General features: G+C 37.9%; 1 protein-coding gene and 1 non-coding gene across 2 annotated transcripts; both read left to right on the forward strand.

Moving 5' to 3' along the window:
* Positions 1–6: 6 nt before the first annotated feature.
* LOC108432376 (WD repeat-containing protein 88) lies at positions 7–11,967 on the forward strand. Its single transcript, XM_017706149.2, has 12 exons — positions 7–99; positions 183–290; positions 2,421–2,531; positions 2,692–2,780; positions 4,724–4,787; positions 4,935–5,073; positions 5,814–5,943; positions 8,176–8,360; positions 8,536–8,618; positions 8,738–8,806; positions 9,785–9,883; positions 11,442–11,967. Exons 2-12 carry the CDS (start codon positions 201–203, stop codon positions 11,562–11,564), a joined length of 1,182 nt encoding a protein of 393 aa, XP_017561638.1. The 5' UTR covers positions 7–99; positions 183–200; the 3' UTR covers positions 11,565–11,967.
* Positions 11,775–11,848, forward strand: trnat-agu. Its single transcript has one exon. It is a non-coding gene; the product is annotated as a tRNA-Thr (tRNA).
* Positions 11,968–12,245: the final 278 nt, after the last annotated feature.

Below are 12,245 nucleotides of genomic sequence, written 5' to 3' on the forward strand. Positions count from 1 at the left end.
TTGTCAGGGAAACTGTTGACGTTCGCGCCGCACCTTCAGTAAAACTTGTGAAGAGCGGGTTCGGAGACGGACCGGACCGGACCCGACCGGCTGGTGGTGGTGGGTTTTTTTAAACGGTGTTGAATTCGTCTCACTGAGGGAAAAGTTGTACTTGACTGTATTTACCCCACACCTTCCTATAGAAATGTCCAGAGGAAACAATGGATCCGTTGGCGCTTGATGAGCCGGTATCTGAGGAGAAAACAGAAAAAGAAGTCGCCTCACTGTGGGACCATGAGGCACTGTCGCAGGTTCGTTAAAACAAACAGCTTATCTACTAGTATTGGTAGCTTTACACGCTTTGTGAACTTAACACATCTTGGACCTTAGTTATATGACTTTCTTGAGTCCCACTGAGAACTGAGCGTTTCGCCTTTCAGCCGTTCAGACAGTGCAGTTTAACTACTAGCTAGCAGCACTAACTGCAGCAGTAACTGCAGCTGGGCGTTCTTTGTCACTTCACTGAACAACTACGAGAACGTGGCTTGTGCTGACTTGCAAACTAGCTGTATTACTGGGACACATACTGTGTTGTGAATTCTAAGTCTGGTAGAAAAGATTAAAGTTAATGACCCTGTGCACACTTGCAATGTTTACTTGTTATCAAAGGGCAATTCCACCGGATTTTCAAAGTTTCGGAATAATTCAATTACTAACATGTAGCTAGCTAAATAAGCTCATTCATATTGTTTTCATATCAGATGCTTCGTTTTAGAGAACTTACTGTCTTAGATTGTCTTAACAGTGGTGGTGATAGGAACCAGGGGTTACAATGTCACCATCACAAATATAGCCATTTTATTATCTATCCAAAAACGACCACTGAACCTACACGTACCTTCTAAGGTCTAATATGTAATGTTAATGACGATAAAATAGTAGTAAATCTGAAAATGTACATTTTCCTTGGGGAATATTTTGCCACGCACAACACCCTGCCTGTATCCCTCCACCTGAACGTATTTAAAAATGCATTTCAGACCAAAACCTTCTCAAAACTATGATTAAACAATGTCTCAGACATCAGAGAGCACATTCGTAAATACTTCATGTAATAGCTTTCTGTGAAGGAGCTTTGAGGCATTTTGACGTCCACTATAACATTATGTTAAATTAAAACCTGTTGTTTTTTCTTTCTAATGGGAATTGTTGGTTATCATTAGAGACCACTAGAACACCTTTAGATCCCATTAGACTCCTTTACACTGTGATATCAACCCATCAGTTTTTTCAGCAGAGCTTGCATTGTAGAGAAACCTCTTGACTCCAGTTTCTTTACAGTAGTGGTGATAGAAGCCAGGGGTCACAGATATGTCCATTTATTTACTATCCAAAAGACCAGTGAGCATATATCTAAGTTATATGTTAATGATAAAATTGTGCTAAATCTAAAAAAAAACAAAAAAACAAACTTTAGGTGCTATTTTGCCCTACGACACCCTACATATACACTCACCGGCTACTTTATTAGTAGCTAGTAAAAGGTTGTACCCCTTTTGCCTTCAGAACTGCCTTAATTCTTCATGGCATACTTTCAACAAGGTGTTGAAAACATTCCTCAGAGATTTTGGTTGGTTATTTGAGTTACTGTTGCCTTCTTATCATCTTGAACCAGTCTGCCCATTCTCCTCTGACCTCTCACATCAACAAGGCATTTTCGTCTACACTACCGTCGCTCACTGGATGTTTTCTCTTTTTCAGACCGTTCTCTGTAAATCCTAGAGATGGTTGTGTGTGAAAATCCCAGTAGATCAGCAGTTTCTGAAATACTCAGACCAGCCCGTCTGGCACCAACAACCACGTCACGTTCAAAGTCACTTAAATCACCTTTCTTCCCCATTCTGATGCTCGGTCTGAGCTTCAGCAAGTTGTCTTGACCACCTCTACATGCCTAAATGCATTGAGTTGTGGCCATGTGATTGGCTGATTAGCAATTTGTGTTAACAAGCAATTGAACAGGTGTATCTAATAAAGTGGCCGGTGAGTGTACATCTGTAACACGAAAGGATTTTAAGAAATATGCTTTAGGCTAAAACCTTATCTCAAAGCTCTATGAGCTTAAAGGCATTAAACGTTTCAGACGTCTGCTTCCCATCACCACCACTATGAACAATTCAGGCTCTGACTGACTCTTTACATCTTGGTTATTCAATTATGCACAACTTTTGAAAAATTGTCAGAGGATTTTTTTTAACACTGCATGTCTACTTGCTGAACACTGAGAGTACCTGCCACCTGATAAAAAGAGAAGCCAATAAAACAGGTCTGTTCTACACAAAAACGTTAATTGAACTGCCCTCGTTTAACGGCTTTATAATTACAGTTTGAAAGCATCTTTCATACACTCTTATGGTTATGATGATGTGCTGTCTTTCATGTAGATCCCTGTAAAGGTGTTGAGGGGACATACTGATTGTGTCAGCAGCTGCAAGTTCTGCTTCGGTGACACCCGACTTCTCACTGGCTCCCATGACAAGACTGCGATATTTTGGGTGCGAGTAATCAAAGAATCACATGTTCGACAATTAACAATGACAAGAATATCATTTGACGTAGATTTTCTTTCCACTTTCCATACGCTTTGAATATGATGTTGCATGATTAGCTTTTAAACTTTCCCTCTATGCTTACTCCTCCTGACTGTTTTCGTAGGATGTGGAAACAGGAGCTCAGCTGATGGTCCTGAAAGGAGGACACTCCGCGGCCATCGCTGGATGTTGTTTGGTCCCAGAAAAGAACAGGTAGGCGAGGAGAAACAAGCAGGTTAAAAGTAATGTGCACATCCCACCTGCTGGCCTAGCCTTTTCAGAGAGCATAAGCCAGCACATAAATGCTGCTGTAGCAAGAAAGCTTAAGCTTTGTTCGGAATGCTTTGCTCTTTAATCTCAGTCACTTTTCACTACATAGAGTTATAGCGAACTGACTGTAGAACATTCATTAAACAAGCAAAAGATTTATTGAGCAACACTACATATGAGCTGACACACTTTATAGCACACTGTTTGCCTAATAGGGAGCAATTCCAAACAGCTCTTCTCTCCACAACTACGACTTTTTAGGGGAATATAAAAAGGGCCCTCATGCGAATATTCCATTGTTTTTATCCCTGTTTGCTGCATCGGTGTTACTATAATGTATAATATAATATAATACACACTTATCTGTACTTAAAAAGAAACAGAAAATACTTTGACTCTAAACACTTTTATAATAGGAGCTGATGGGCAGTTGCTTCAGCACCTGTACACTCATTTCGACGTTTTGTAAGTCAGTGGATTTCTGTATTGTATTATTTTTTACAGGAAATTGCTTTGTATTTATTGCCTGTGGTGACCCACCATATGTTACAGAAACAGCAGATATACAGTACCATACTAAATCAGAGACCCTTAATTTATTTAATTAAGTACAAGGCAGTCATTTTTGGAGGCAGATGATCCGCTGATCCGATGTGGCGACCCCTAAAGGGAGCAGCCGAAAGAATAAGAAGAAGAAGACAAGGCAGTCATTTTTCAGTGTCAGGAAAAAGCAGAAAGCATATATCTAACACAAAAGTGCACAGAAGCCTATTTATTATTATTTCTACTTGTCTGCACACTTTGTTGCTTTGCATTCTTTTTCAGACTGGTTTTCAGTTTTTCAGAGAAATCTGCAGACATGTTTTTCCACACCTTCAAAGTGCAGAAGTTTGGCTGCTCATAATCCAAGTAATCCCGAACGCATTCAAAGATGTTGAGGAACGCAGTTCTGAGATGCAAATTATTTTCTTTTCTCCATAATGGCTTTTTGACAGATACACATCTTTTCAGACGGAGTGGAGCTTGATATGAATATGAAAGTACAATTTATCTTATGTTGCGCTGTTGTTTTTCTATACCTTTTAATAATTTCTGAACTCCAGTTTTGGAATCTCCTATTATTTCACTTATTTTCCTTTAACTTTCTCCTCTCTTATTTAAGTTGAGTATCTTATATCTAATCTGTCTTTTCAGAAATATCTAGTGAAAAATGAACAACTTGTACCTAGAAATGAAATAAAAGAAGGGTGATCTCTGACTTTAGCACAGTGTTGTTCTATGTCTATGACATGGCCTAGGAATGCTTCAGGCAGCACATGGTCAGTACCTCAACAGCCCTGCCAAGCCAAAGGCATTTAATATCCATTTAGCTGTTAAATAAAATGTCCTGTCATTGAGAGCCTCCACCACTAACAAATACACTCTCACACACCACGGTCTCCAATTACACTCTCCCTTTAAGGGTCTTTTATTGCACACCCCTTTGTTTGCACACCCTGCTGCCACAGACGCTGTTGCCAGGCAACGTTGGAAGCAGAGCACTCTCAGTGGGGTGCCTCTTTGCTGCTGTAATCAGTTTCTTTGGAACAGCATCCACTAATTAATATATCTCTCGGTGCTCTTTTCATTACTGAAATAAATGCTGATGGTAATCTTGGTCATGTAATGTAATATAGATAAAAATGGCCAGTATACTCTACCCTAAGATATTTAGCTTGGATTGTGAGCCTAAATGTAGCTATGACCTCATTAAATTACAATACCATTGCATTTATATTGCGTTATGCTTACCTATAGCCTGCCTGTTATGTATTTGGTACTCAGGATATTCTTTATAATATAACCCCATGAAAGGTCTTTTTCTCTTTGTCTTTGGCCTTCCTCAGAGTAATAACATCCTCCTGGGATAAGAATGTGAATGCCTGGGACCTGGAGACTGGCAAAATACTGGTGAATTATTCAAGTCCCTGTTTATATTAAATTCCATCCTTTTTATTTCTTTCCTTAATCTCTCTTTTGACTCCCCTTAATAGTGGTAGGGAATGATGAAAGCCCAGTCTATATTCTTTGTGTCCGTGAATATGTTCGTGCTTTCAGTGGACAGTAGCACAAGGTGGCTTGTTGATGTCATGCAGTGTGTCGGGGGATGGGAAGTATGTGGCTTCAGCTTCAGACATGGAGAATGCCCTCTACATCAACTGTGCTGACACAGGACAGAGACTGCATTACATGCAAGGTAGAGTGACTAACTGTAGTTAGACCTGGGTGATGTGGTTTATATTTATATTAACTTTGTTGTTTTTTATTGTATATATTCAAATTATGATTAACACTGGCTGAACTTTCAGATGCAAACTGTACAAATCTAGATAAATAAAATAAATAGACACCTTACTGCTATTTAAACAATACTGGAACATATGTTACAGCCTTATTTGGGCACTATACTCTCTGTTCAGCTGTTGTAAGCATGATATCTGCGGACTAATGTCATGGCTTTCCAGCCCACTTCAAATTGAATGATGCTTGAAAACTGACAAATGGTAATTGTAAGAAAGACAAAGGTTGGACACCCTAAATACTGAAAAACATAGTTGTTGAGGCTTCTGTTTTTTTTCCTGACACTAAATGGTAATGAATATAAATAAATATTGTGTACTTAATGGCTTTCTCTGACTTTTGCACAGCACTGTTTGTATTTTGAAAAACATTATGCCTGAATTGCCCAGCACTAGCATAACAGATTATCTTTTAATTCATACTTTGTTTTTGGGTGTTGTAACATTCTAAATTGCTGTAATTTTGCATTACATTTTTCAGTATTACAAATAGTTTTTAATTTTGGATCCTGATTTATTCTTATCTTTAAGAGTTCAAAAGCATAGCTTTTAAACTTTCAAAGATAAAAAGTCAAAAGCACTCAGCATGTTTCATTTCATTAATACAGCCAACAAAATCTCTCTGTCCATTTCTCAGGTCATCATAAGTCCACAGTAATGAGCTGTCAGTTTGATGCTCAGAGTCAGCACTTGGCCAGCGTCTCAGCAGACAGATCCATTAAATTATGGGACCTCTGCTCTCATAAAACCACTCTGACCATTAACAGGTACAGACATTACTCTATATGAGTTGTGCTCGGATGGCTCAGCTTCTCCATCCTCTTCTGTTCGAATGATTATGTTCTGCAGCTCATTTTACAGCTACTGTACTGCAGAAAAGAAGAGCATACCAAATGTTTGGTACATTACAGTATGTTATTTATTGCTGTGGGTCTGGACATGAAATGATTGTTACTCTTCTCTGTGTGGGCTGTATTCAGATATGCTTAAACTCACAGATAAGATTTACTTTATATAATAATTGAGTATTATTATGATTTAACTATTACTACCAAGCTAATGTAGCTAACAAATAACGGAAGTCTCACCAAGAATCTTTTCTACACATAGCATCCTTTAATACTTTTAAAATATGCCCTCTAAAACACTTCGCACTCAGAAGTGCGTCAAACCTACGTCACTCACAGCACAAGGGCAGGAGGTGAAGACTGGATTATTCAGTCAGAATACTTTTGCTATTAGCTAGGTTAGCCTCAATGAGATTATTGGCTGGCCTTGCAAGCTTTGTAGTGTGTTTTTTGAGAAGTCTAAATATAACGTACATACATTTAGTGAATAACTGCTTTGTTTGGCTAAAAGGCTTGGTTTAAAACTGCTATATTGCCTTTATTGTTCTGTTGTTGCTAGCTGTTTGTTGGTCTCTATGTTCACAGGGCCTTATGCCCCACATTCCCAGCATCCTAACAAGGCCTCTTATTTTCCCATTGAAAGTTCTAGGAAACAGTGTTATGTTTGTAAGGGCCCTGTGGTCCTCAGGACCCCGTGTTCTCTCTTTTTAATCTTGGAAATGGTCATGTATTCCCAGTTTTCTATTTTCCTTCTTTAAAATTGTATAGGCCCTGTTTTAGGTCCATGTTGCCCTGTAAGTCCTGTTTACTAAGCATGAAAAATAAGATTGTCCATAGACTAATTAACATACCTTTGGTATATATACAAACGTACATATTCTAATATTGTAGTTTCAGTAAGCAATGTCTGAAATTAAGTGTATGGACATGCTGATTTCTATATTGCAATTCCAAAACTACCAAATTACCAAAATTGGCATTCGTGTTAATGGTGGAATCTCTGAGGACATCCTCAGTGACAACATCTTGTCTTCCATTTCAGTATTGTTTTTAACATTCTCTCGTCAACATGCCCTCACCATTTTCCCTTGGATGAATCCTTGATGCTATCCTTTACTATATTAGCTCCGTAACTGATGAAGTCAAAATAAATACAGACTCCAGTGGCAGAACTTGACCAGAAATGCAACATCCATGGCATCCATTACTTAATATTTCAAAATGATAGCACTTGATTTGCTGCATTAAAACACTGTTTTCTCCTCTTATAGGTCTGGGGATGTAAGCTTGTTACTTTACTCTGCTAGCTTGCTGGTTAGCAAGCAATGGGCTACATAGCCCACAGTACATCAACCCTGAACATGATGGAGCAATTATTTGCACATTTTATATATGCTACGCTCAAACATTGGCATTACAGATTTTTGTTAGCTAGCAAAATAGCTTACTCAGGATCTTATCTAGCTGAGGGCTGGTGCAGTGTGTTCCTATTGAAAAATCAACTCCTCATTGCTCCTAGTTTTCTTAAATTTACATTTTAAGACATGAGGTATCATATACAGAACTGAAGGAATGTAGAAGCCTGGGAAAATTGGATAGGAACATAGGAATGCTCCCACTGTGTAGCCGTTAGCTTGCTAACAAGTTTACAGAGCAAAATAATGAAGTTATCATTATCACTTTCTTCAAGCTGCCTGTGGTTTTTAAGCAAGATCTTAATGACTACCTGGTGTGGTTTAGGACGCAGTGTAGCTTACTGTTATGTGTAAAAGTTGAAGTCCAAACTTGACTGCATAGCTGAAATCCATTAGCATTAAGAGGGCAGTCATCTTGGATGATCGGAATAACTTTATTCCTTAAATTTGTATATTGAATGACTATCGCTGCCATTTTACAAAGTTGTTTATTTCATAATGAGATTAGTTAGCTCAGTTATGTCATTAGGCACACAAGCATGATTTGTATATGTGACTACTTTTACTTATACTTGAGTAAATAAAATAATAATACTTAAAAAGTACCTAAAAGATGCAGAACTATAGAGGCAAACTTCAGACACCAAACATGTCCTAGCTAATCAAAAAGTAAAATTGTGTAATTATGAGTCACTTTAAAGCTCTCAGTTAAGCCCTTGTTGTTTATCCCCCCCAGTGCCCACAAAAATGTAATCTCAAGCTGCTGTTTCACTCGCAATGGCCATTACTTGTGCACAGCATCGTGGGACCAGACACTGCATCTGTGGGACGTTCAGACCGGTTCATACCGCAAGAAGGGAGGAATACAGCTCAGCAAGGGTCACGATGGGAGCATCAGCTCCTGCGCCTTCTCCAACGATGGTACTGCTCTGTGTTAGCTCAAAGCCCATCTACTTTGAACCAAAATATAATGCGAGTGGGCAGTCAGTAACCACAAAATGCGGAAGCATTCATATGTAAAAGGTAAAAGTGTGGACAACTTCACTGATCTTGCAGTGCACAGTGGCGAATAACCATCAAATGATCTGATCTCCAGCTTCAGTACTGGTGTCTGGGGCATACGACAGGACTCTAACACTGTGGGACATGAAAGGACTGTGTAAAACCCTGGTGCTGAAGGTAAACCACCATGTCTTTATGCTTCTCATTAAAGGAATCATTTCACCAGACTGCTGTGAAGCTGCATAGTGGTACTTTGAATGTCCCTGTAAATCACTTTTATTCAATTTCAAACTCAGGGCCATTTGGACTGGGTGACAGACGTCGACATCAGTGCAGATAAGAACTGGGTGGTCTCTTCCTCAAAGGTGAAACATTCATAATCAGCATATTCTAATTATTATTTTTATGCTGAATGATTTTGCTATCTCTAAACCAGGACTGTACAGTCTTCTCTGCAAAGGGCTGGTCTGACTGCATGTTTTCAATCCAAGCAAGCAGCAGCACATCTGATTCTACTTGTTTATTCAGTTAGTCTCACTCTTTCACTTTCTCTAAGTAGAAAAAAATGAATTTTAATTACTTTTAACTGTTAAATCTCTTTTATTTAATGTTTCCTTGTAAACTGTAAGGATGTGAACCACAATGGTATGTGGCACAAGAAAAAAAAAAGTAAATGGCAGTCACTGGATTGTGGTTATGAGAAGAAATTGCGTTTTACATATATATATATATACATATATGTTTACTTTAACATACTGTTTGACAACAGCCTACAGATTGTTAACAGAAAAACATAATTTACAGATTTCAAACTTTACAGTGTTTCAGTATTGAGAATTTGATCACTTAAATCAGAAGATATTACTAAAATTCAATTTGCTGTCATTTAAATCATTCAGCTTTGTGTTTATACATTCAGTGAAGCATCATTTTTATTTATCCAAAAAAGAGAAAAGGTTTTAGTCATTTTTCAAGTTGGGTCCCAGCATTTGTTTTCTCTGTGAGAATAACCCAAGTGTGCTCCTGTTTTGTGGGAATGAAAACCTGCATCCATACCAGCCCTTTGTGGAGAAGATTGGACACCCTTTCTCTAAACAAATGTTTATTTGTAGAGATTTATGAATTTGAAACTGGATTATAAAGAACAGTAAAGGAATGAGAGGTGTCAAACGTTCCTACTATTCCATGTTGATGGATGTTGGCCATTCCACTTTGATTTAAGTTTGGAATATGAGTAGTGTGGATCCTGCATCACAGAGTAACTGAGGCATCACATTGTCAGTTTCAGTTTGTGTTGGCTGGAAGTATGTATGTGTATGTTTGTGTGTGTGTGTGTGTTGTAGGATTCTACAGTACGTATGTGGAACATTGAGCAATCTGAATACATACCAGCTGTCATTGAGACCAGGAGGGCTCAGGGAATGGGCTTTCAAATCCTAAAGGTACTACTGGCTATCAGAGTTAGAATCAGGCTTTACTCGGCAATTATATTTGCACAGGCAAAGAATCTTTCTTCAGTGACTCGCAATATGCAGTAGGTGAGAACAGAAATAGAAATCTTACACTTCTAGTCTCAGTCACATAAACATCCACACCTGAGTTCTGCCTCAAATTCACTGACACACACATCCATTCCTGTAGTCACACACACATTCAAAAATAAACAAGAGTGTGCAGATTAAGAGGTAGTATTGAATAAGATTGTCGCTGCCATGACAAAACCTTATATCTCCAAAATGGTAACTTTACAGAAGGAAAACTTTAAGTTTGAATTGAAGTTCATAAAAATGAATGTTTTTCCAAGTCACTTTGGACCATTTCTAGTGGTCCGTTCAACACATTGTAAATGAAAGTGAGCATTTTAAAATAATGAATGAAAATGACAAAATGGATTTGAAAGGTTTTATGAAAAACATTATGGAATAACTTAGATAAGAAAGCTGAATTACAAAATCAGTGTGGTTTTGTATGAAGTGGGGTGCAAAATACTTAAGTGACTGTAGTACACCTTTACTTAAATATATGGAAGATTTACATTTTAACATTACTCACTCTATTTGCACTCGCAGTTACCTTTCCAAGAGATAAAAAAATATTTTTTACTTCAAAGTACCATCAGATTTTTTTTTTCGTTCTTGCATGCTAATCCCATTTTAGTGTCTGCCTGATCTTTTGTTTTTTCATTAAAACCGGTAACCAGATTCATTTCAGTGTAAAGTAAAACTGCCTACAACTAACCTAAATTGATTTTTGGCACAAAACACACCTAGTTTTGTAGTTTATTTGTTAACACATTTCCTTTTACTTTTTATATCTGAGTATGGTTTTGGATACCTCCTTATACTTGTAATTAAGTAAGCCTTTAACACAGTAGCCATATTTTCACTTAAGTACATTTCTCCAAGTTTTCCACCCTGCTTGCAAACTGCATTCTATGTAATCCTGGTTCTGCCACTGGAGGAAAATATATAGCCATTTAGTAAGTGATAGTAAGATGAAAGGTTTCCATAATCACGACTTAGTATCTCATAATTATGAAAAGAAATCTCATAGTTATGAGAAAGTGAGTCAAATTGTGAGAAAGTGAGGTATATTTATGAGATGTCATTATGAGATACTAAGTCGTAAATATGAGATGCTAAGTCACAATTATGAGAAAGTAAGGTATATTTCAGTATATTTATGAGATGTCATGAGATATTCAGTATTAAGAGATGTTAATATAGATATTGAGTATTAGCTATTTAGTTTTTAGAATCGTTTTATGAGATGTTAAGTCGTAATTATGAGATGCTGTGTCATAATTGTGAGATACTAAGTAATAATTATGGAAATCTTTTCTTTATTATGACTTACTGGATATTTTTCTAATGGCAAAAACGGTCTTCCACAGCGTTCATTCGCAGGGGAGAAAGAGAGAGAAAGGTTCTCAAAAATGATAACTTGTTGCGTTTTATGTACAACTTCCATAATCTGATGCATTGAAATGTTGCTTTTCAGTGTGAAGAATGTGGGAAATCTTTTTCTGTCTCTCGCTTGGAGAACACGAGCTTGATCACCAAATGTGTGTTCTGTCGACTGAAGGCTCCAGACAGATATCTGCCTGCTCCTCCGTGCCTCTGAGTGGGTCTCGGCTAAAGACCATACTGTCCCCTACTGGCAACGGCGTGTGTTAATATGTTAACAGCAACGCGAGGGTTCAGACGAATTATAAGATACAACCCCCATGAACAGAAATTATTTATGCACCTAAAATGAAACAGTGAAGAGAACTACAGCGGAATAAGAATAGCCGTAACGTATTTGAGCTGTAATTTGCAGGAGTTGCTCAGCGGCGCCGTGGCTTAGTTGGTTAAAGCGCCTGTCTAGTAAACAGGAGATCCTGGGTTCGAATCCCAGCGGTGCCTTTTGTATATGGGCAAAATATATGCATGTGTACGCAATTCAAATGGTATTGTTAAACATGTTTATAAGAAATTAAATGATAATTATGCATATGAATACGTGTTGTTGTGTCAAGTCTCCAAACTGCTTTTAGGAAATAGTTATAAAATATACATTTAATCTAGACAGCTACTCAGCGCAACCACAGAGGCGTTTCTTCAGCCCCGAGTAAAGTGGCATAGGGCTGGAGAACTCTATTCCGTGCATTTAGAGGTGGGAGTGGATCCCAGAAAGAGTCGAATCTTCGATTTCATGCATTTGGGAATCGAGAGTCGACTCCAAAGTTTTGGAACATTGGGTTCAATTTGCTTTGGAAAAAAGTAACGAAGTAAAATGTCAACTGCACAAACTGCTAAAAGA

Source organism: Pygocentrus nattereri, chromosome 25 (assembly GCF_015220715.1).
Source record: "Pygocentrus nattereri isolate fPygNat1 chromosome 25, fPygNat1.pri, whole genome shotgun sequence".
Taxonomy (NCBI): Eukaryota; Metazoa; Chordata; class Actinopteri; order Characiformes; family Serrasalmidae; genus Pygocentrus; species Pygocentrus nattereri.

Coding starts and splice junctions, on each gene's coding strand:
- LOC108432376 (XM_017706149.2), top strand. CDS start 201: ATGGATCCGTTGGCGCTTGATGAGCCGGTATCTGAGGAGAAAACAGAA. Junction 5,944..8,175: donor ACCACTCTGACCATTAACAG/GTACAGACATTA, acceptor TATCCCCCCCAG/TGCCCACAAAAATGTAATCT. Junction 8,361..8,535: donor CTGCGCCTTCTCCAACGATG/GTACTGCTCTGT, acceptor TCTGATCTCCAG/CTTCAGTACTGGTGTCTGGG.